Below are 21,630 nucleotides of genomic sequence, written 5' to 3'. Positions count from 1 at the left end.
AAGGTCAAGGTCAAAATGGACAATAGTTAAATCCCCATGCATGCCTAGTACTTGATTATAGGCCAAGTATGATTACAATTATTCCTATTGATTGTTTGGCTACTAGATCTCAGCTCAAATTGTTAAAAATGGAAAATGCTATATTGTATTGCTCATCCTGCATGCAAGTTTGTACAAGGATAGTTTGGAGCTTTAGATGGCTTGTTTTGCAAAGAGCAGTTTTTAATGATATTAATATTGTTTTATAATTACTTATAAGATGGTAAATTTATTGTAAATTGTAAACTCAATAATCATGCTACTGTGATATGCACTTTAATAATTACAGTGTATAACATTTGATTTTAGAGCATTCCAAAGATAGTGGCTGTCTACAACGATATCATCAAAGCCATCATGGGCAAAAATGGGGTAACTGTTTTCCCATTTTTTTGTGCATACAACAAATGCATACAGTCATTCTTTTTTTAGATTGTTTGTACTCAACATATTGATCCTCAATGAAATATACATTTTCATAAAACCATTGTTCATTTAATAGGTTATTGGATGTTCGGATATTTTATTAAGCATATTACTACTTAAATTTCTGTTTTGGGGGGTTTATAATCAACTCTGCAGGGTTCTCATATATCTGTCACTATCAGACATAAATTGCTATTATTTGCGTTAAAAATTATTTAATATATGATCACATATCTTGTAACACACATTTTTTATTTATAAAACCATGAAATTTAAAAATAAGGCCTGACATGTAAAATAAAACATATTTGTTTTGTGATAGACTATTTTCTGCTCTCTTTCACTTTATTAAGTTTCTATTTGAAGTTGTTCTCGAAAAATTTCAATGAGTGAAGCTTATATCAAGCCACTTATATAACTGAGCATCTTTGTTATTAAGCATCCCTATAATTTTAGAATGTGGCTAAAAACAAAAATGAGAAGGTATGTCTTGCACATTTTCTCAGTATTTTCTGTATTTTTTCTACTCAAGGCACAGGATGTAGTTGAGGAGATGGTATGCATTTTGTGTTTTTTATCTGACACTACTTAGGGCCCTATCACAGCTTGCCATGTTATGTCATTGGCCATTCTTCAAATGACAATTTTGAATCATTGAACACCATGCTTTTGACTTCTATTTTTTTTATAAAATGTTCAATTAAGGTATGCAAAAGGTATTGTTACTTTGTGTATAAGTTTCAGTACAATATGCAAACATTATATTGAAACTACAGTTTTTTTAAAGATTCCATTTAAATGGTATTTTGATATTAAATGATTTGATTTATTTGTTTAATTCGTAATCATTGTAATTAAATAGTGTATTTTGTAGCAAGAAAATCATAATTTTAATGTTTATAAGCTCCATTTTTATGCAATTCAATTTTTTCATTTGATCAAATCAATTTCTGCATAGCTCTCAGGGGTTGTGTTATATATTTGTTTTTGCTACATTTGGTACTTTAGTGTATAATATAACAAGAGCTGCGCTCTGGGAAAACAGGGTTAAATGCATGTGCATAAAAAGTTGTCCCAGATTAGCCTGTGCAGTTGGCTCAGGCTAATCAAGGATGATACTTTTGGATAAACTGGATTTTTGTGAGGAAGAGACTCCTTTAACTGAAAAAAGCACATAAAAGCTGGAAATATCATCCCTGATTAGCCTGTGTGATGTAGAATGAAACTGTATGCATATGCATTAGGCCCTGTTTTCCCAAAGTTAAGCTTATATATAATACTTTGGCATATATATTTTAATATTTGACCATTTAGAATCATCTGCTCCAGAATTTTGTGATGCTGTTTTGGTGTAGCTAGTCACTTCCTCACGGCCCATGCAAATTATAATTGTTGTTACAAGTCAGAACTTATCACTTCTTGTAGAAGCCGTTACATGCTTGTTCACCTTTACTGATATTTTTATACAGTCAGCTTTTGATGACCTTAAATGATGAACTTGACAGAATGTCTTTATGGACCAAAATGTTATTGCTATATTGCTATACATTTTCTTTGTTGTGCTTAAAATCCCAGTGGGTGTTTATTTTTTATCCCTTTTTTGTCATGGTCACAGTTTAAGTTTTTTTCAGATTTAGTAGTAATTGTTTCAATCTGAAACACCAAGTTATTAATAGATTTTATTTGATTGAAAAGTTTCAAGTGTTAAGAAAACCTATTTGATACAACAGCTTTCTTAAAGTAACATGAATAAATCATGGAAGTGAATGTTGGATGTCTGTTAATCTGATAATAACCAATATGGATAACTTGATACATTTGGACTTTTGGAAGCAACACAGGGAGATTACTTCCCATTTAGTTTTGCAGTTTCACTAAAGATACTTGCATTTGTATATTGCCATCTGAAGTTGACTTTTAACCCTTTGCATGCTGGGAAATTTGTCGTCTGCTAAAATGTCATCTGCTGAATTTCTTAAATTAGCATTTTTTTCGATTTTTTTCAAAAAATACTATCAGAATAGCAAACAGTTTGGATCCTGATGAGACGCCACGTTTTGTGGCGTCTCATCTGGATCCAAACTATTTGCAAAGGCCTTCAAAATTCGGTTCCAGCACTGAAAGAGTTAATACTTTATGAATGCATTGCAGTTGTATTATATTTTGGAAAATTGATTTTAAATACAAATAGGACATTTTACCAACAAGTATAACATTTTTACCTGGTATCAAATTTTGCAGAGGTGACATAATGTGCACATGCTTTGTACATGAACCAATTTATTTGGTCAAACCAGTACAATTTTAGTCAAATTAAAAAAAGCAATACAGACAAGAGTTCATTTTGAGCTCATTGAATCAAAAAGGAAGCAGAAAACAAACACATTTTTTAAAACAATAATGACCTATTTTTATGTCCCCCAGTCTCTACTGGGGGACATATTGTTTTGCCCTGTCTGTTTGTTGGTTTGTTTGATGGTTTGTTTGCATCAAACTTTAACATCGGCCATAACTTTTGCAATATTGAAGATAGCAACTTGATATTTGACAAGCATGTGTATCTCATGGAGCTGCACATTTTGAGTGGTGAAAGGTCAAGGTCATCCTTCAAGGTCAAAGGTCAAATACATGGGGGGGGGGCGCATAGTGTTTCTCAAACACATCTTGTTTTTAAATAAGATCTGGTGACCAACTGATATTGCTACAGGATCATCACAATTCTTTATCATTCTCCTTTTTTGCTGCTTGTTTTAATGCCTGGTATTTAAAAAACGATTGAAAGAGAGACAGCAGTATTCTCTTTACTCAATACTTGTGACCTAAATTTATTGCTACAGACTCTTCACAATTCTTTATACGTCTTCTCTTGTGCTGCTTGTTTTACAATCTAATTCTCATGAACAATTATTTCTACGGATATATAGACTCAACTAAGTGCTCTAACTCACTACTTTCACTGTCAACAGATACAGATCAAGAATGTGACGGACATTGGAGCGCTGATGATGCCGTTCGACAGACCAGAGCAGGGGTTGGACATGATCCTGGTGTGTGGGGGGGTATTTTAACCCATTTATGCCGAGCTTCTAGAAAAAAGGCCTGGGCAAACAGCGTAGACCCAGATGAGACGCCACATGATGCGGCATCTCATCAGGGTCTGTGCTGTTTGCTTAAAGGAATTTCTGTAAAAAATATTATAAATATAGAAATTATGGATGCAAGAGGTTAACTGGTTAACCTATCGAAACGAACCAGTTACATTTAAGGGAAAAGATTAACCTGAAAAAATAATTGATTTTTTTTTTAATGAAATAATTCGTACGATTTTACTTTTTCGCGTGACACACTGCCAACTTGCGCTGGTGACTCAGTTGGAGCGGCATGTTGTTCTAACTAAGTAAGAACAACATGCCACTCCATCGACGGTTATAAATAACGTGTCAACAATCAAACTAATAAAGCAATTAATCAATACCTTTGTGATAACAAATAAGGGGTACGTTTTAATAACTAACACTCTTGGTTTTTTTTACTCGCTAAAATTTAACTAGCGAAATGGGGTGAGTGGGAGCTATTAGGGAAGACGTAATTGACAGGTTTATTGAACTCGCGATAAAAAACAGTTGTGACATTGGACGGCTTATTTTCATGTTTTGTTAACCAATATCCAACACCGTTTCTCGTGAAAATACCGTGTTTATATTTAACAAATTTATCAAGAATTCGTAGTTAGAATCTTGACGAGTTAGCGTCGTTTTTGTTTATCAAAAATTAATATCATTATGATAATTTATGTCCCACGATTCCACCATTACTGTCTGATGCAAGGTTTATTTAAGAAACTGTTAACTAATTAGATAATTAAACATCAATTGAAAATATTTTTAAAATAAAACCGTTAAATTTAGTATTTGTGTAATTTCTTAAAATTTGCCCGCTATGGTACGTTAACAAACATACGTAACTTTAAGTATCTAAGATCATAATACTTAGTTACTTCGCTATTAAAAAAATGTACTAATTATGTTAAATATTCAACTTACATTTCGTTCAAAATTAATTTAATATGCATTTATGTCCTTTATTTTACCCTCATTTTTTAATTGTATAATGAAAATCAAACGATGCTACTTCGGCTACAAACGCTAAAATTCAAACAACGAAATATGTAAGTATTGAATAAGAAGAGATGCAGATTCCTTGAACACCGATGACCCACTTTACATCGTATTGAAAGGGAAAACAACAGTTCTATATTAAGCCAATTTGAGTTTCAAAAATTAAAACGGAATAAACAAAGTTTTGTGAGCGATATGAAGCGAACGTAATATAAGCAGCCCAACCAAAAATTAGTTAATAGAGCTAACACGTGAAAATGAACATTGCGTAGTTCTTTAATTTTTTACTCCTATGCATTTACGCAGGAAAAATAAAAATATATATAGCATACATTTACAAAATTGTTAAAATAAATTGTATAATACATTTTATTACAAAAATGGCATATTATCAACGCAAGCGAGTTTAATTTTTGAATTTTTTTTTGTTTCTACGGAGCGGTTCGAGCGGTATGACATTTTTACGTACTCTAAATCCTTTTAATTGCTTAATGCGTTTCGGTTAACCTGTTCATAACCGGTTATGGAAAAAGGTTAACCGATTAATGATTTTTTTAACCTCTCTCATCCCTAATAGAAATACTAGACATCCCATATTTTGGAAATAAATTGATCCAATTCAAAAGGATGGGAGAGTTTACTAGGCATAAATGGGTTAAAGTTTATGAGGTCCTTGAAGACCTGAGCTGCATTATGTATGTCAGTATGAACCCAGAGTGTGTCCCAGCTCTACTAATACAATACTTTACCTGACGCAAGAAAGTTTGAACACATTTGGATTTTTTTTACACTTTCCATCTGTTTAGTTTTTACTGTTTGAATTCGATCATTATGGCGAGGTCTTGTGCTGTGGGGGAAAACTTGAATACCTATTTGAAACCACACCTGTCTTTTTTTGGTGACCTCAAACAAAACTGTCATGTGTTGGAAGTGTGTGATCAATGTTATTTCTTTAATATAGTGCCCATTTTTATGCCAAGATTTAAATACAATGGCATATAACAGTTGCACTGTCCATCTCTATGTTAGTATATTTATACTTGTGTCAAAAGTTCCTGTACCAGCAATATTTTTGCAAAATATTAATGGATTTTAAAATAACTTGACACAAAATTTAATGTATATCATTATAAGAGGCCATGTTGTCTGTCTCCCTACCTCAAAGGTAAATATCACACATAGATGGTGAAAGTCAATTTTGGCTGTAAAACAGATTGAAAATTCTGGTCTTTGCTATAATTTTGCAAACTATCGATGGATTTTAAATAACTTGGCACAATTTTAGACCATCAAAACAATGTAACCCCAAAGGTCAAGGTCACACTAACAGATCAAAAGTCTACTTTGGCATAAAACTATTAGAAAACAAAAGGCAAACTTGTGTATAGTATAATAGTTGAGCCAAGTTATTAGAAAAATGTACTTACTGCATGTGCATAAATGTGTCTTGTTCTGTGAAAATTGGGCATAATGCATGTGTGTAAAGTGTCGTCCCAGATTAGCCTGTGCAGTTCGCACAGGCTTATCAGGGGCGACACTTTCCGCTTTAATGGTATTTTTAGTTTTAAGGAAGTCCCTTTTTACCGAAAATCTAGTTTAAGCGGACTGCACAGGCTTATCTGGGACGACACTTTACGCACATTTATTAAGCCCAATTTTCTCAGAACGAGACACAAATTGCCATCTCAGATGAACCTTTGCAGTGCACACAGGTATTACAGGGACAACACTTTCTGCCTGAACTAGATTTTCACATAGAAGAGACTTCCTTTCTACAAAAAATACCCTAAAAGCGGAAAGTTTTGTCCAAGATTAGCATGTGCTGACTGCAAAGGCTAATCTGGGACGACATTTTATGCACATGCATTAAGCCAAGATTTTAAGAATGGGCCTCATTTTATTGTATTTGTTTCTGTGACCTCAGGAGTCTATGGGCAGACTGGGTTTCACACCTGGTGAGGACCTCTACTTGGCACTCAACCTGGCTGGGCACGAGTACTTTGATTATGTAAGTAGGACAGTTTCATTTGTGCAGGTTTTTTTTCAAACTTAGTTTCAAGAGTGTGACAATATCAAAACTTTTACCGCCTCAATTGAAAATATCTTCATGTCCACGAGAATTATTCTATTGTCCAAGTTTTTTTCATTATACAACTGAAACAACAAATTGTCATTCAAATTTATTCTGAAGTTTATTACAATATGATGATTAACTTCTTACTTTACGATCATTTTCACTTACTGAGATTGTACTTGGACAACAAGACTAGAAACATCAACCTTTACTATTGTAAAGTTACACACGTTTGCAAAATTAGCCATACTATTTTTAGACCCCTGCTTTTGTCTTGTAAATGTTTATGCAGAGAATGATGTTACTTTAGAAATAGTTTGCATGGATGTTATTAGTATTTTAGGTTTTGTATGCATGATTTATTTGCTTTTCTTGCAAACTAAACAATAATACTTCATAGAATGGTTAGTATATATTTAAGGTCTCAGGTCCATGTAATATTTTTATGCCCCCAAAAGGTTAAAGTATTGCACAGTTGTCAGTTTATCCATATGTACGTAAGACCAAAAGCATGTTTTTAAAACTCTTCTTTAGCTACTAGGTGGATTGTGTTCAATTTCACAGTTGAATGACATTAGTGTGTATAGGTGGTTGAAAAGAAAGGAATTTTAGCTTTTACATGGTTTGGCAGAGTTATGGCGATTTGTCTGTTTTATCCCCCATGGAATAAATAGTCCCAAAATATTGTGTTTTCAACTCTAATTTAACTGCTGGGTGGAAATCTCTCACACTTGAATTACCTTAATGTGTAGATGATTGTTAAGAAAGAAAAAAAATCCACTTTATAAGGCCAACATTTTTAAGGTTTTCAACTCCTCTTTAACTGCATGTCCATGTCGAACTTTCACACTTGATTGAGCTGAATGTTTTTGGTGAAATTATAAAAAGGAATTATGGCTGCCTTGAGTTTTATTAGAATTATGGCTATTTGTGTTTTTGTGAAGTGTTGAATTTATAGTGGAATGCCCAAGCATGCGTCGTGGGGGCATCATTGTCTGAGACACATTTCTAGTTCATTTTAAAAGTTTTTTGTTATCATTTACATTTTGCTTCAGCATGTTAGATATACTTGTTGATTATTGCAATAGACTTTTCCTATGTTTCAACATGATCCCATTGCTAAAACACTTAACAAGTACAAGTTGCTTACATAGTGAAATCAGAATTCCTTGTAAGTTTAAAGATTCTAAGAACAATAGCTCTCTCATCAGTATTTACAGATTTTTTGTCCTTTAGTTAATTCTCTTGTGGGCAGCATTACTCTCATTGTATTGAAGGTATTTAACCCATTTATGCCTAGTGTCTAGAAAACAGGCCTTGGCAATAAGCGCAGACCCTGATGAGACGCCGCATCATGCAGCGTCTCATCAGGGTCTGCACTGTTTGCTTTAAGGAATTTCTGTTAGAAATATTCTAAATATAGAAATATGTATACTTGACATCCCTAATTTTGGAAATAAATTGATCCAATTTAGAAGGATGGGAGAGTCCACTAGGCTTAAATGGATTAAATGAAACTTGGTTCATTGAAAAAGCACGTTGAGAGGAGTTGCTGAGTGCAAGAACCGCAAATCTTTTGTCAGTATTTTTTATAGGTATTGTCACTAGTTTTTGTGTGTGCCTACTCCATTTCTTGTATGGTTCACAACTTAGTAATAAATAAAGGGATCAAAATTAAACTACACAAAATGAATTTAATGATAGAAGGCCTTACAGTCAAGTGCATTGTACAAGAACCATTACTATGGTCAGGATTTACAGATTAATTGCCCTGTTGGAATTTGTATGTTTAGTACATGCTAATTGTACTCCATTTAAAATAAAATAGCCATTTACCATTTATTATTATGTAAATCTGAAGGACATTCCAAGCGGAAAAGAGAAAGTATCTCACAGTTTTCCCTTAGCAGACAAAATGCTGAAAGTATGTATACCAGTATGTGGGTGCTAGAGTGTATGTTATATACCTGTAACTTGTTCTTCTGTAGAGTGGATATAGTTGTGTTTGTCCCTAAGTGTAGGCCCAAAACTTAAATCATGTAGAAAAACAATCACAGAAAATGGAACTGTATCTTTTAATCATCCTGTGCTTGCTAACTGAATTTAAATTAAAGACATGTACTGTTATTAGTGTAATTTGTTCATCTTTGCATTTCCTTGATTGTTGAAACCATGCAGATCTTTTCATCAACGGGATAGCCAATTTGTTTAATGCATGTGTGGTTTTATATTATTTGTGCCATGATAGCTGTGAATTAAGTCATACATGGTTCTTCTAGTTTGGTAATATGGGTTTTCTAAGATTTTACCTGTTTTCTTTACTTTTGGACAAACAAGATCAACATTAAAACTTACTCTAGATATTGTCTTGATAAACATTCTTACCAAATTTTATCATTAGTTTCATCATTGTTGAGTCCGCTAGAGTGGACCACAACTGAAGCTGGACAAAGGTTGATTATTATAGTTCACCTAATGATCACTTTGTGCTAAGGTGAGCTAAAAACAATTACATATAATATACCCTTACAAAAAGTTTAACAGCTCATGTTTTTGACATAGTACAAAGTATGCATTATAATGTTTTGTTTTTGTAAACTTGTTTGTTATGAAAATTATTAGATAAAGGCAGTAGGATGTAGTCCTGTAGTTGGGCAAATGTTTTCCAGTAAGCTTTTCAATGTTTTTGTGAATTTCTTAGTTTTTGAAACATTATTGTTATCGTTATTGTGGTAATGTCATAAAGATTTACTAACAATCATGTATACATGTTGCTGTTTTTTTTCGTATGTGGTTTGACAGTTTTTTTACACGTACATGCTTTATTATACCTCATACCTTTTGAAAAGCAGGGATAACTTGCTTTGCGAGTTTCATTTTTTATGTCCCAAGTAGGTTGGTAGACTTACATGATTTAAATCTACTAAGTGATCTAGTTATGACTAAAAGTAGATCATTATTTACTATTGAATCATATATTCATATGTCAAGGGAAAACGGGCACATTGCCAAGAAACTTGATTCATTTTATATTGTCATACTAGCACTTAACACTTTACAACTTAGAAATGTATTTTGACGCATTTGTAGTCCCTAACAAAGTTAAATTGAATTATAGACCTTTCTTACTAGATTCAAGTTTTAAAGGCTTCATTTCCAACCCTTAGATACTGATGAGCAGCAAATAGCATAAAACCTGAACAGACTGCAAGTTACTCGCAGGCTATTCTGGTTTTCTGATGTTTGCACAGAGCCATTTTGACTTTGCTTCTGAGTGGGAAAAGGTTAAAATTGCTTTCTGAACATTCAAGCAGCATACCTTTTTTACCAGAAGTTCTTGTTGAGCTTGTGTTTTATTGCCATATAAATGTTATATATTTGTCTCTAGTCACAGTGTCCAGCAGACAACTGTCAAGTAATAGAGATCACCTGCAGGCAGTAGATTGTAGACATGCATCACCTGCATTTAGAATTGTAGTTGATTTTTGGGAAAGAAAATGAAATTGCATTATCATTTTTTTTTCCGCATTGTCAAAGCATGAATAATTTAGGCTGTTTCACTGTAAATTGTTAAAAAAAATTAACTGTATAACAAAATGGAGTAACACAATTTTATCAATCCTGGAATAGCAAACAATTACAACAAAAGTGTCTTTGTATATAGACCTTGAGTTAAAATATATCATACATAGTTTCTTTTCATGTAAAAATATTATTTGATAAGTAGGACTTTTCTTTAATTTTGCTTTAATTCAGGAAAAAAAACATCAACATGTGATAAGGCACTGTACATTCACTTTCCTGCCAGTCAATTTTAGTTGTCTGGGGTGTGCTGGTTCTACATTTTTCAGGTGCTGTTATAAAATGTACTTTAAAAGAGTAAAATACAGAGTTATAATTTAATAACTCTTTCCTTATACTTTGAATATATTTTTTAACAATGACTTTGTAAAAATTGAATTTTAAAAAAGGCCATTAAGAACAATGTTTAAAGATGATTCATCAATAATATTTATAGAAACATCACAATATTACTAGTATTTTATAAGAGAGCTAGCTAATTATCTTTTGCAACAGTGGGGGGGACTGGGAGGATTCATAACATGTGTGGTGCAAAAAAACAACCATTAATAATGTTACTAGTCTTATTTGGAACTTCATGGCATTCCAAGATTTTCCATTACTTTCAATACGGTTCTGCTTCTGTCTATTTTGTTAGATTCCAAACAGGGTGAGTAGAGTTAGATTTTCAGTACTGGAACATGGTAGCACAGTTTGTATTGGGTTGTACTTTACTCTAAGGTTCAATAAACACACATTTGTGAAGCACACTTGCATCACTTTACAGTGGACTGGGTAGGTCCTCAACAGACTGTTCGAGTGCGCAGGCTGGCCTGGAGCTACTCTGGCGGCATATGTCATAAGACAAATTTTCAAATAACGCGTCTCTCATTATAAACATGTACATAAAAAAACATTTTTGACACTGTTTGCTTTTATTTGCTTTTTTTTAAACAATTTGTTATCTAGTCAATGAACAACTTAATGGAGCCTGTTTGGCTTAGCATCATAATACAAATTGACTTAATGAAACATTGCTTGGAAGAAGCATCAATTATTTAAAGCCAACATCTTTGATCAGTTAGTTAAGTAATTTTATTCATATTTCTTGGCATCTTTCACTCATGTCTTTCATGTGACTGTTCTTATGTCCTTTATTTAAGGAACATATTGATCGTAAAACATGTTGTTGTTTTTATAATCTGCACAATGCAGTCATAGCATAATCATCTCATAAGATCTTTGATAACAGAGGTCCTATGGATGCAGGGTATGTATGGGAGTAATCCGCATCACCACTTTTTAAAAAGAAAAAAAATCTAATCCTCTATTTTAAACAACACTTTCACTTGAGAGTATTTCAATATAAAGCTTAAAGCTTTTCATGCAATCAAGCTTAAATAAAAAATGGTTTGAACTAAACTAACATGCTGAGCATAGAATCATAATTTCTTTTGTGCAATATATGTAGTATACATTTCATGATCTACTAAAAGCGAATAGATCAGATAATGACTTATAGTCGAGGATTGAATGATTTCAAAAAGTCAGATAAAAATAAAAGTTCATTTTAGTTTTTGGGTGTTGTTTAGACCAAAATAGAAGGATGAGTAATCAACTTCCTTTGTCTCATGAAACCCCTGTATGGGATAAATAGAATATTAGGCATGAAATCTTTCTACCCAACCTTTCTATCCAACAATCGTCCATATTCTATATTAAAACATGTATGAAATATTAAGGCATGAGTGCAAAATAGATTTTTTTCTGATTAAGATTTCTGCATGAGATACAGTAGTTTTACGACCAATCTTCAATATCGTAAGCTCTGCTTGTAGCATTCATATAATTATTACTTGTGTGTGTGTGTGTAGGAAAAGGGAAAGTATGAGGTTGTGACTGGACAGCAGAAGGTGGCAGAGGACTTGGTGGAGTACTGGGCAGACATCCTCACCAGGTATCCAGCCATCATTGCCATCATAGACCCCATGAGGAAACAGGTGAGGCAAATATAGAGTGTTGCCTTTATACAGAGTTGTTATTTTACCTCCTCCTATCAGTAAACAGGTAATGGCTCTATTCCACTACGAAAACAATTCGCTACGATTTATCACATTTATTGAATCAGGAAGACTCGTGACAGTCTACGATACAGTTACGACACTGGTATGATTGATTTACGACGAATCATGGGGTTCGGTTGAAGTCGTGCAAATAGGGTCGCGACTTTACTACAATGTGTAAGAATCTACTGCAACTGTGCTACAAACGATGCAGATCGGTCACAACTAAGCTAGGACCTCCCACACGCACCCATTAATTATGGGGGTATTCCACTACGACCCTATTCCAACGATTTGTCCCGATTTCCAATATTTTGAGGTCAGGGACATCCATAACTAAATCGCGAGAATCTTAGCGGACTCGCAACTCACTCGGGGTGAACTTGTGTGAGTCTTTACAAAGTTGTAGACAGATCACGTGATCATCCCCATTGAGTCAAGAATTACCTACGATTCCATAACGACGCCTAAGAACGCACTACGAGGCTGTTACGAGTCAACTGTGATTAAATTCAGTCTTGGAGGTCCTGGCAAAATTTTAAACACGTTTAAAATCTGGCCAGGATTTTTCGGGAGCTCACGAGTTGCAGGAAATATTTACGACCGGCCCACAACAAGCTACGAATGAGTTAGGACCTTCGCGGATTGAGCTACGAATGTCCCCGAATATTAGAAATCTGGACAAATCGTGGGGATTCGGGTCGTAGTGGAATATTCCCATAAGAAAGACTCTCTGTTTTTACACTGGAATTTGATTGAATCCTCTTGTCAGCTGTTGAGCTCCTCTCTAAGAAAACTTGGCCAAATGCATGTGCTAAATTGGAGTTTTGTTTACACAAGATTTCCTTTAAGCGAACAATTCCATAAAAGCTGAAAGTGTTGTCCCTGATTTGCCAGTGTAGATTGTACTCATGCATTAAGCTCTGTTTTCCTCAAATCGAATCTCTTTAGTAAGGTGAGAAATGTCGTGAAAAAAATTAAAATAATTGCAAGTGTTTATATGTGTGTCCCAGATTGGCCTAATATATGCAGTGTGCACAGGTTAATCTGGGATGAATTTTTTTGCTTTCATGTTCTATTATACCTCATATCTATTGCAAGGACATCTCTGTGATATATGCCTCCTCTTAATGTGTAGTCCTAGTTTAGCGTGGCTGAGTGCAAATTCTCATCCTGAAAGATAATTTCTGCAGATGTATTTTTCTAAATTTGTCATATGCAGGCTGTCAAGCGGTCATACTTTTTCCTACTATTTCCTACTTTTTCATCAGGATCCTACTTTTTCCAATTACCAAATCTTCCTACTATTCCTACTTTTTCATTTTCAATGGAGAATTAATTTTTTTTAAGAGTTTATTTAGTACTTTTGCAGGATGAATGAATCTATGTCATGACTGTATCCCTGTTAATGTGCATTAATGAGACCTAACAACCCGTGCTGACTGTCTGCTAGCACCTCTTCAGGAAGCATAAATATTTATTTCTTATGTAACTTTTGAAATTATTAACAAGTTTTTTTTTTAAGTAACAATAGTGCCTTGTTTACTTCCTTAGCATTTGTACACTGCAGACTTCACTACCTAAGGCTGCTATTCCATCTGTCCGTATACGCATCCGCAAAAAAAAAAAACAGTTGAAATGCACTGCGCTTATTCCATTCATCCGTATCCGCATCCGCATGCTCAAGTGAGCGTTCTAATGCGGATGCGGACGAGATACGGACGGCATTTAGCACGATGAGGGGAAAGCTGTCATCTCAAAAATTAACCGAAAAACTTAAAGAATTGGTGAAAAATTACCCGGATCTATACAATCAACGCAGTTCTTCATATTGTGACTCAGATTTTACCTCAAATGTTTGGAAAAGTATAGCCAAGGCACTAGAAGAAGATGTTTCAGGTATTTACCATTTGTATTCTTTTACAGACAGAATGATGATTTGTACCTTATATCTACTTAAATTCACGCTTGTCCTTCATAACAATTGTCTCAATTATAATTTTCAGAAATTATACATATAATGAAAAGTGTGCACTTCATGCCAAACAGTTGTCCAAAGAAAGGCAATCATGGCTCTAGTTACAGATTTCTACGGACTTGTATAACGTGGAGTCGAACGCTATTTGTCACCGCCTACATATACTACAGGTCTAAACAATTAAAGCCAGCCCGTGCTTGAGCATAGATTACAACAATCGTTATTGTCATCTGTTAACCAAGAGCATGGTTTCCAGCATATGTCCACAGCTGGTTATGTGGCCTACCCTGTGGCACAGGCACAGGACAATAAGACCGGCGGACAACAAACAGGACTTTAATTTTGTGACAAATTAAAGTGACATATTTTCCTTGTTCGTTTAATGTCTCAAGTACAGTGAAACACAGGTCTTTTCGAGAACATTTTATTTCTAAATACATTATATGCATCATTTGATATTGTTTTATGCTTATGGTTGTTGATTAAGTTTACGTTGCCAATATGTAAGTACATTAAAGTTGAATAAACGTATATAAAATTCAAATTATTGACTCAAACTAAATATTTATAGTTACTGCAAGCAAATAGCTAGGCGTTGTTTGGCTCCAATGGTCTGTCTTGTAACCAATTTCTTTGAAATAAACTCTTCAACTAGAGAGAGAACGTATCCAAATTGTTGTTTTTTTTAGTCTAAAGTAACCTTTAAACTCCTCATCATCAAGTTCAAGTTCTTTAACTAAATGGTTGTAAGTTCTAAATGTTTGGCGATTTCTTACTATTGCACGTGCCCACCACCTGTGCTTTGTTTACGTTTACACTTCTTTGCATAAGCAACAGCAGCACCAATTTTAAAAAAATGGAAAAACTCTTCTTCTGCATACATGTTTTCAGTTCAGAAGTTTTTCCAAAAAAGAAAGATACGTTCGACGTATGCGGATAAATGGAATATAGCGTCCGTATTATGATTTTGCGGATACGGATGCGGATACAGATGCGGACAGATGGAATAGTGGCCTTACACAGTTCCCAGTGATGCAAGAGCTGAAAAAACCCATTGTTTATTCCAGTTTTATTTTGTTTCCATTGACAACAATTTGACCAAACCTTATGCATGTTTACATGATATTGCTGTTTGGAATATTGAGATAAAGAGGTACATGTATTGTATGAGTGGTTATGTAATATGGAATTTATTACACAAGTTATTGGAAAACGATAAAACTGATGCTTTGCCGAGTTTTCATCATTTACAAATATAATGTTATAAATTCTGTTTTACATGACAACGGATATGATGTTCTATTAGTTTCATAGGTACATCATGTGTAGTAATTAAAGATAAATGCACAGAGCCTAAATGCCCTGATACATTTTTATGCTCCAGGTAGGGTGGCATATAGCAGTTGTGCTGTCAGTCCGTTTGTCTGTCTGTCTGTCTGTCTGTCTGTCTGTCTGTCTGCTGTCTGCTGTGTGTCCGTCCGAAAACTTTAATATGGGCCATAACTTTTGCAATATTGAAGAAAGCAACTTGATATTTGGCATGCATGTGTATCTCATGAAGCTGCACATTTTGAGTGGTGAAAGGTGAAGGTCATCCTTCAAGGTCAAAAGTAAAAAAATACAATCCAGGGGAAGTAATAAGCTTTAAAAGGGAGATAATTTCTAAACCTGCCAAATGATATATTGAAATTTTATTTCAAAGCGGCGCAATAGTGGGCATTGTGTTTCTGACAAACACAATACTTGTCTAATGATACCATAGCTAGTGAGGTAACTTTAAGATGTTACAGCGTAGTATTTAAATTATTAAAGGGCATTATTACACTCCCGCGAAGTCATCAATAATGTAAAAACCATTATTTGAAACTGGAATAATCAATGTAGTGCAACTGTTTCATAGCCCAATCAATGATGTCATAAAAGATGTCAGGTGATAAGGTCCTATCTCCAGTTGCATAATCTGCTCTGCAATGACCAGTCATTTTTAATGTAACTTAAGTCATTATAACTGCACCCTATTGTCAATTTAAAGGTTTCACAATGTAGCTGTAGCACAGCATTGACACTGCTTTATATACTAGTATTAATCTTGTACAACAAGTTGGTGAATCACTAAATAAATTTGGTCTTCTGCTTAAGGATATAACATGCACAATATATTACCATTTTTATATCATACACAAAAGACCTCTAACCACTTATTTGATGATACACCAAAATGAACAGCATCTAATTATACTTCTTTATCAGGGTAGCTTTGCTTGAAACTTAAGTATCATAGATACACTATAAGTGCTAAAATGCCTAGTGGGTAAACAAAGTTTAACCCTTCATGGATGGAGAAGTTGGACAACAGTGGAAAAACACTTGGATCATGGTGCAAGAGGGATACCGGCAATGAGTTTGCAAGATATTGTTCTGTCTGGATGAAGTCCATCTTGTAGTAATTCTGGGGCTAATCAACTGATAAGTCATGCAGATGGACAAAAACACAAGGAAAACATGAAATACATGCATGAAAATTCACAAAAGCGTTTGTTTGGAAGTGCCCCAAAGCCAAGCAGCTCTCAGGGTGGTGTTGATAAATCTATCTGTATGCAAGTACATCCATCACACAAGGAACAGATGCAAAAGGCTGAAATCTTCTGGGCCCTTAAGGTTGCTTCAAGTGGGTACCCAAACAGAACATGTGATGGCACTCCTGCTCTGTTTCAAGCTATCTTTCCTGGACCTGTGTTTAAAAAATAAGTATTATGTATTCCTACTTTTGAGGGAAAAGTTCCTACTTTTTCCTACTTTTTTTCTACTTTTCTTGCTAAAGTAGTTCCTATTTTTTCCTACTTTTTGAAAAAAGGTCACTTGACAGCCTGCATATTTGATAAAAGGATCTCAGTGTATTTGTCCATATATTTTGTATGCCATGCATGAAGTTCATTACTTTTCCTACATGTCATTTGATTGGTCCTTGTGTCAGTCTAAGTGAATAAATAACATTTTCACATTCTTTCTACAAACCTGATGAAACGTCTTTATTTATAATCATTTGCCAAGCCTGGTAATACCAGTAAGCCATACGGCCCAAGGTTCTTTGGAGTCATGGCCCTTGTTTTATCAAATACTTCTTCAGAAAATGGTTGTTGTTACAAATAAATATGAGCTTCGCTTTGAGATAACAGTTCCTAATGCATGTGTGTAAAGTGTCATCCCAGATTAGCCTGTGCAGTCCACACAGGCTAATCAGGGATGACACTTTCCGCCTAAACTGGATTTCCTCTTAGTACCAGTAAACACATACTTTAAATGAAAAAAGACCATCAATAAAAAAGTGCCATCCTTGATTAGATTGAAGAACCTTGATTATGACTTAAAGAAACGTATTCACATTCACAATACAGGAAGACCGTCAATGGATGCTGCTGTGTGAGAGACTCTCAGAGAAATGCTACATCCTCGGTGACCGGGTCTGGCATCGGCCTGGGCTGCTGAAAGATGAGGAGCCAAAGGACACCTTCAAGAGCTCGGGGACCGTGTACAGGCTGGAGCAGATGAACACAGTCACTGACATTCTTCAGTGTGCGCAGCTCATGGAAGGTCTGGCAATTTAGACTGGCGTAAATTGAAAGGAAGGTCTGGGAAACAGGGTCATATATGCCTCCTTCTGGGAAATCTAGGCTTAATGCATGTGCGTAAAGTAGCGTCACATATTAGCCTGTGCATCCCGCAAAGGTTAATCAGGGACTTTACTTTTGGCATATACAGATTTTTTGTTTAAATAAGTCTCTTCTAAACCAAAATCCAGTCTAGGCAAAATGTGTTGCCCCAGATAAGCCTTAGTGGACTGCACAGGCTAGTCAGGGATTGCACTTTAAACACATGCATTAAGCCAAAAATAAGGCTGATAGATTTCCCTTCTGTTTGTCAGATTTGTGTGTCCTGGGTAATTCCTAAAGTGTAACTGTGATAAAAAATTATGATGAAACTTAATTGAGTTTTTTTTCTGTGCTCTATATTTTTTTGGAGAGTGCATTGCGAAGTAAAACTTGAGACAGATATTCTGATTTTGTTTCTAAATACTTTGCTGGCTGATAGATTAACCATTATGTTTTTGTACTAAAATGTATGACATATATTATAATAAATGATATATTAACGAGTATGATTCTGTTTTTAAAACCAGTTTGAAAACAAGTCTGGTTTAACATAAACAAATATACAGAGATATTAATTTTGTCAGGTGAAAATTATTGAGATTACTCTATAATCATTCTTTGTGTGCACATGTGTTGAGACTTACCAAATATTTACTTTTCTATCAAGGTGAGAAGTTTGTTTCCTGTCCTGATTGAAAATTTATGAAGTGGGTGTTGTCTTTCAAAATCTTCAGGATGAGTTGGGTTTCGTTTCAGTTTGTCTGACAGCCTGTTTTATTATGCTTGAAGTAATCCTGGAAGATTGATTATGATATGCAAACTGATATTCTGTCAAATATTGACTGTTTCTCTAATTACAGGAGAAAACAACATAACAGTATTGTCTACAAATATTGGGGAAACATCTGACACTTTTCTTGCAGATATGGTAATCATATCCACGTTAACCCTTTGCATGCTGGGAAATTTGTCGTCTGCTAAAATGTTGTCTGCTGAATTTCTAAAATAAGCATTTTCTTCATTTTTTTTCAAAGAATACTATCAGAATAGCAAACAGTTTGGATCCAGATGAGACGCCACGTTCTGTGGCGTCTCATCTGGATCCAAACTGTTTGCAAAGGCCTTTAAAATTCGGTTCCCGCACTGAAAGGGTTAATTAAAGATTCACTAGTGAGAGTAAACATTCTACAAATATGGTTTTGATTCTTATATATGAAGAGGATCAAATTATATTGTTTAATAGTGTTTGTGAATGTATTATATGAATCATTTAAATCCAAATTATTTTGTTATACAGATATTTAGAATGTATGCATAGGAATAATGCTGTCACGGGTGAGACCCAGTGATTTAATTACAACCATCCTTCATATTGACAAACATCTGTCTATTGGTTATTAATGGGAAACAGTTTCAATCAAGCATGATATGACCATGTTTTTGACATTCAAATGACAACAACATGTTTCAAAAACTACCATGAAGTAAACATTTAAATATTTTGTCACGTCTTTCCAACAGGTCAACATCAATGGTAAACATTTGAATATTTTGTCATGTCTTTCCAACAGGTCAACATCAATAATGTTGTTGTGTTTTGTCAGTTAAACATGTATCATATGAGCCTAGTGTTGTGATAAAACTGGGCTCAATTCATGTGCGTAGTGTCATACCAGATTTACCTGTGAATTTCCGCCTAAACAGGATTTTTCGCTAAGAAGGGACTTCTTTTAAACCAAAAATACCATAAAAGTTGCTAATCTGTTACACCACTTTACGCACATGCATTAAGCCCAGTTTTCCTATAATGCAGCTCACATAAGAATTTCAATTCTGTGCATGCAGGCAGTAGGGATGAGCGCACACTTCCTCAAGCTTGGAGCCCCATGTCGCGGTGAACGTGTCTCCAAACTCAACCGACTGCTGGCCATCGAGCAGACCCTGCAGGATGGAGGCCAGGTTTCACTGCAGTCTGAGTTTGTCTTCCCTGCAATCAAGATCCCGCCCCCGCCAGAGACGGATAACGCCGAGCCGGAAGAGGTTCCCACACCCAAAGAGACGCCCAAAAAGAAGTAGCGCAGATGTTGTGATAATGCAGAGAATGATGGAACAATTGTGAAAAAAAGATACTTCGGACACCACAAGTGATATAATTTAGTATTGCTAATTTTGTTGGAAGATTCAAATGCTTGTGTAAGATCAGGAATAACAAGTAACACATAGGTATATAAATGGATAAAACATCAAATTAAGGACCATTGAAAGAGTTCTTTAATATAGAATAAATCAATAAAAAAGCACTACAAATACCGGTAATTGTCTTACTGGTGTATTCATGAAAATATAAAAATATAAACTGCTATTGTAACTCAATGGTGTAAGAATACTTATCAAGCTAGTAAATTACATGTTTCATAGATCAATTTCTGCTTAACAGATTTTTAAAGCACCTTTCAAATGTTGAAAACGGAATGTGAAAATGATAAATTAATGGTTTAATAATATTATAACACCAAAGTGTAAAATTCAACTTAAATATGTGCATGGAGGCAAAAAATGTTTACTAGAATGGAATTTCCTGTATAAATTCTATGACAATAGTATAACAAATGAACAACACAATTTTTGCTAATATACTGTTTGTCATGAAACAAAAATATTATTATCATTCAAGCATGGCATTTAACATTACTGTAACAACTGTACAGCCTTGTAACAGAGAAGTATTTGGGCTTTCTTTTACGTCTAAAAGGATGACAGAGATCTATGGATGATTTAGATACATTTTTTGAGATGTTTGAACTAATGTCATACATATAGTCATGTTATTAAATCTGAAGTCAGTATGAAACATATGAACAGATGATTTAGATATATTTTTATGTGATGTTTGAACTAATGTCTGTAAATATAATGATATATATTTGAGAATGTGTGATTTATCTGTGATACATAGTTTTTTCTCATTAAAATATGTTTTAATGATGATGCTTTGTAATATTTTCATCGACTTAGGTGCTATGTTACATTGGTAAGGCTTGGGCATGATAAAAGTGTTGGACAATTTTTATATTTTTTTTTTTTGAGGGGGGGGGGGGTTGTCATTGACAACAAATTAACATTAATTTATTGTTGTTTATAAAGTACGTATTGGGTGTCTATTCATTCTATCCCTTGTGCTGTCATTAAGTTTTTGGTAATTATAGCGAGTTTCCGAACTTAAAAATAAATGGATTATCAAACAGTTGCATCTGCTATTGGTCAATTATTTAGCAATTCAATGCATATGAAATGGTGTGACCTTAGAGGTCATCATGCTTCGATATTCATATTGATAATTATATTCTTTAAAACATCCGTGTAAATTTGAAACAAAACAACCTCTATATTGAAAAGAAACGCATCAGACACTCTTCTTGTTTCTTGCATGTTTTGTTAGTTTTTTTGGACAGAAACAAGTTAAGGTCACTGCTATGCCCCTGGTATAACAGTCAAATCACACGAAAACGTTGATGTCTATACTAATTATTCATTTGTGAAATCATCTTGGTTGATGTGATTATTTTCTGTGTTCCTGATTGCCATTGACCTTTTTAATTGCATGTCTGAGGTTCATTGAAACCTTATTAGGAATTGTTATTATCGAAGATTTACTGCAACAAATTCTGTTTTGCCCAGAGCATTTATAAGACAACTTTTTATTTAACATGGCAAAAACAAG

At 34.3% G+C, this 21,630-nt stretch overlaps 1 protein-coding gene across 2 annotated transcripts in view; it reads left to right on the top strand.

Annotated features, from left to right (window-relative positions):
- LOC127879808 (enolase 4-like) overlaps window positions 1-21,157 on the top strand; it is a 41,130-nt gene extending 19,973 nt beyond the window's left edge. Inside the window, exons 7-14 of one of the 2 annotated variants that reach the window (XM_052426859.1) lie at window positions 349-411; window positions 998-1,021; window positions 3,432-3,512; window positions 6,508-6,591; window positions 12,093-12,218; window positions 17,655-17,850; window positions 18,770-18,837; window positions 19,755-21,157. In XM_052426859.1, the coding sequence (XP_052282819.1) occupies window positions 349-411; window positions 998-1,021; window positions 3,432-3,512; window positions 6,508-6,591; window positions 12,093-12,218; window positions 17,655-17,850; window positions 18,770-18,837; window positions 19,755-19,985 (873 nt within the window). In that variant the 3' untranslated portion in view covers window positions 19,986-21,157. The remainder of the gene's footprint in view (window positions 1-348; window positions 412-997; window positions 1,022-3,431; window positions 3,513-6,507; window positions 6,592-12,092; window positions 12,219-17,654; window positions 17,851-18,769; window positions 18,838-19,754) is intronic. The other variant, XM_052426860.1, reaches the window with a different exon arrangement.
- The last annotated feature ends 473 nt before the right edge of the window (window positions 21,158-21,630 follow it).

The sequence above is a fragment of the Dreissena polymorpha genome, chromosome 4 (genome assembly GCF_020536995.1).
Source record: "Dreissena polymorpha isolate Duluth1 chromosome 4, UMN_Dpol_1.0, whole genome shotgun sequence".
Lineage (NCBI taxonomy): Eukaryota > Metazoa > Mollusca > Bivalvia > Myida > Dreissenidae > Dreissena > Dreissena polymorpha.
The sequence above is the reverse complement of the archived record's forward strand: the minus strand, read 5'-3'. Positions and strand labels throughout refer to the sequence as shown.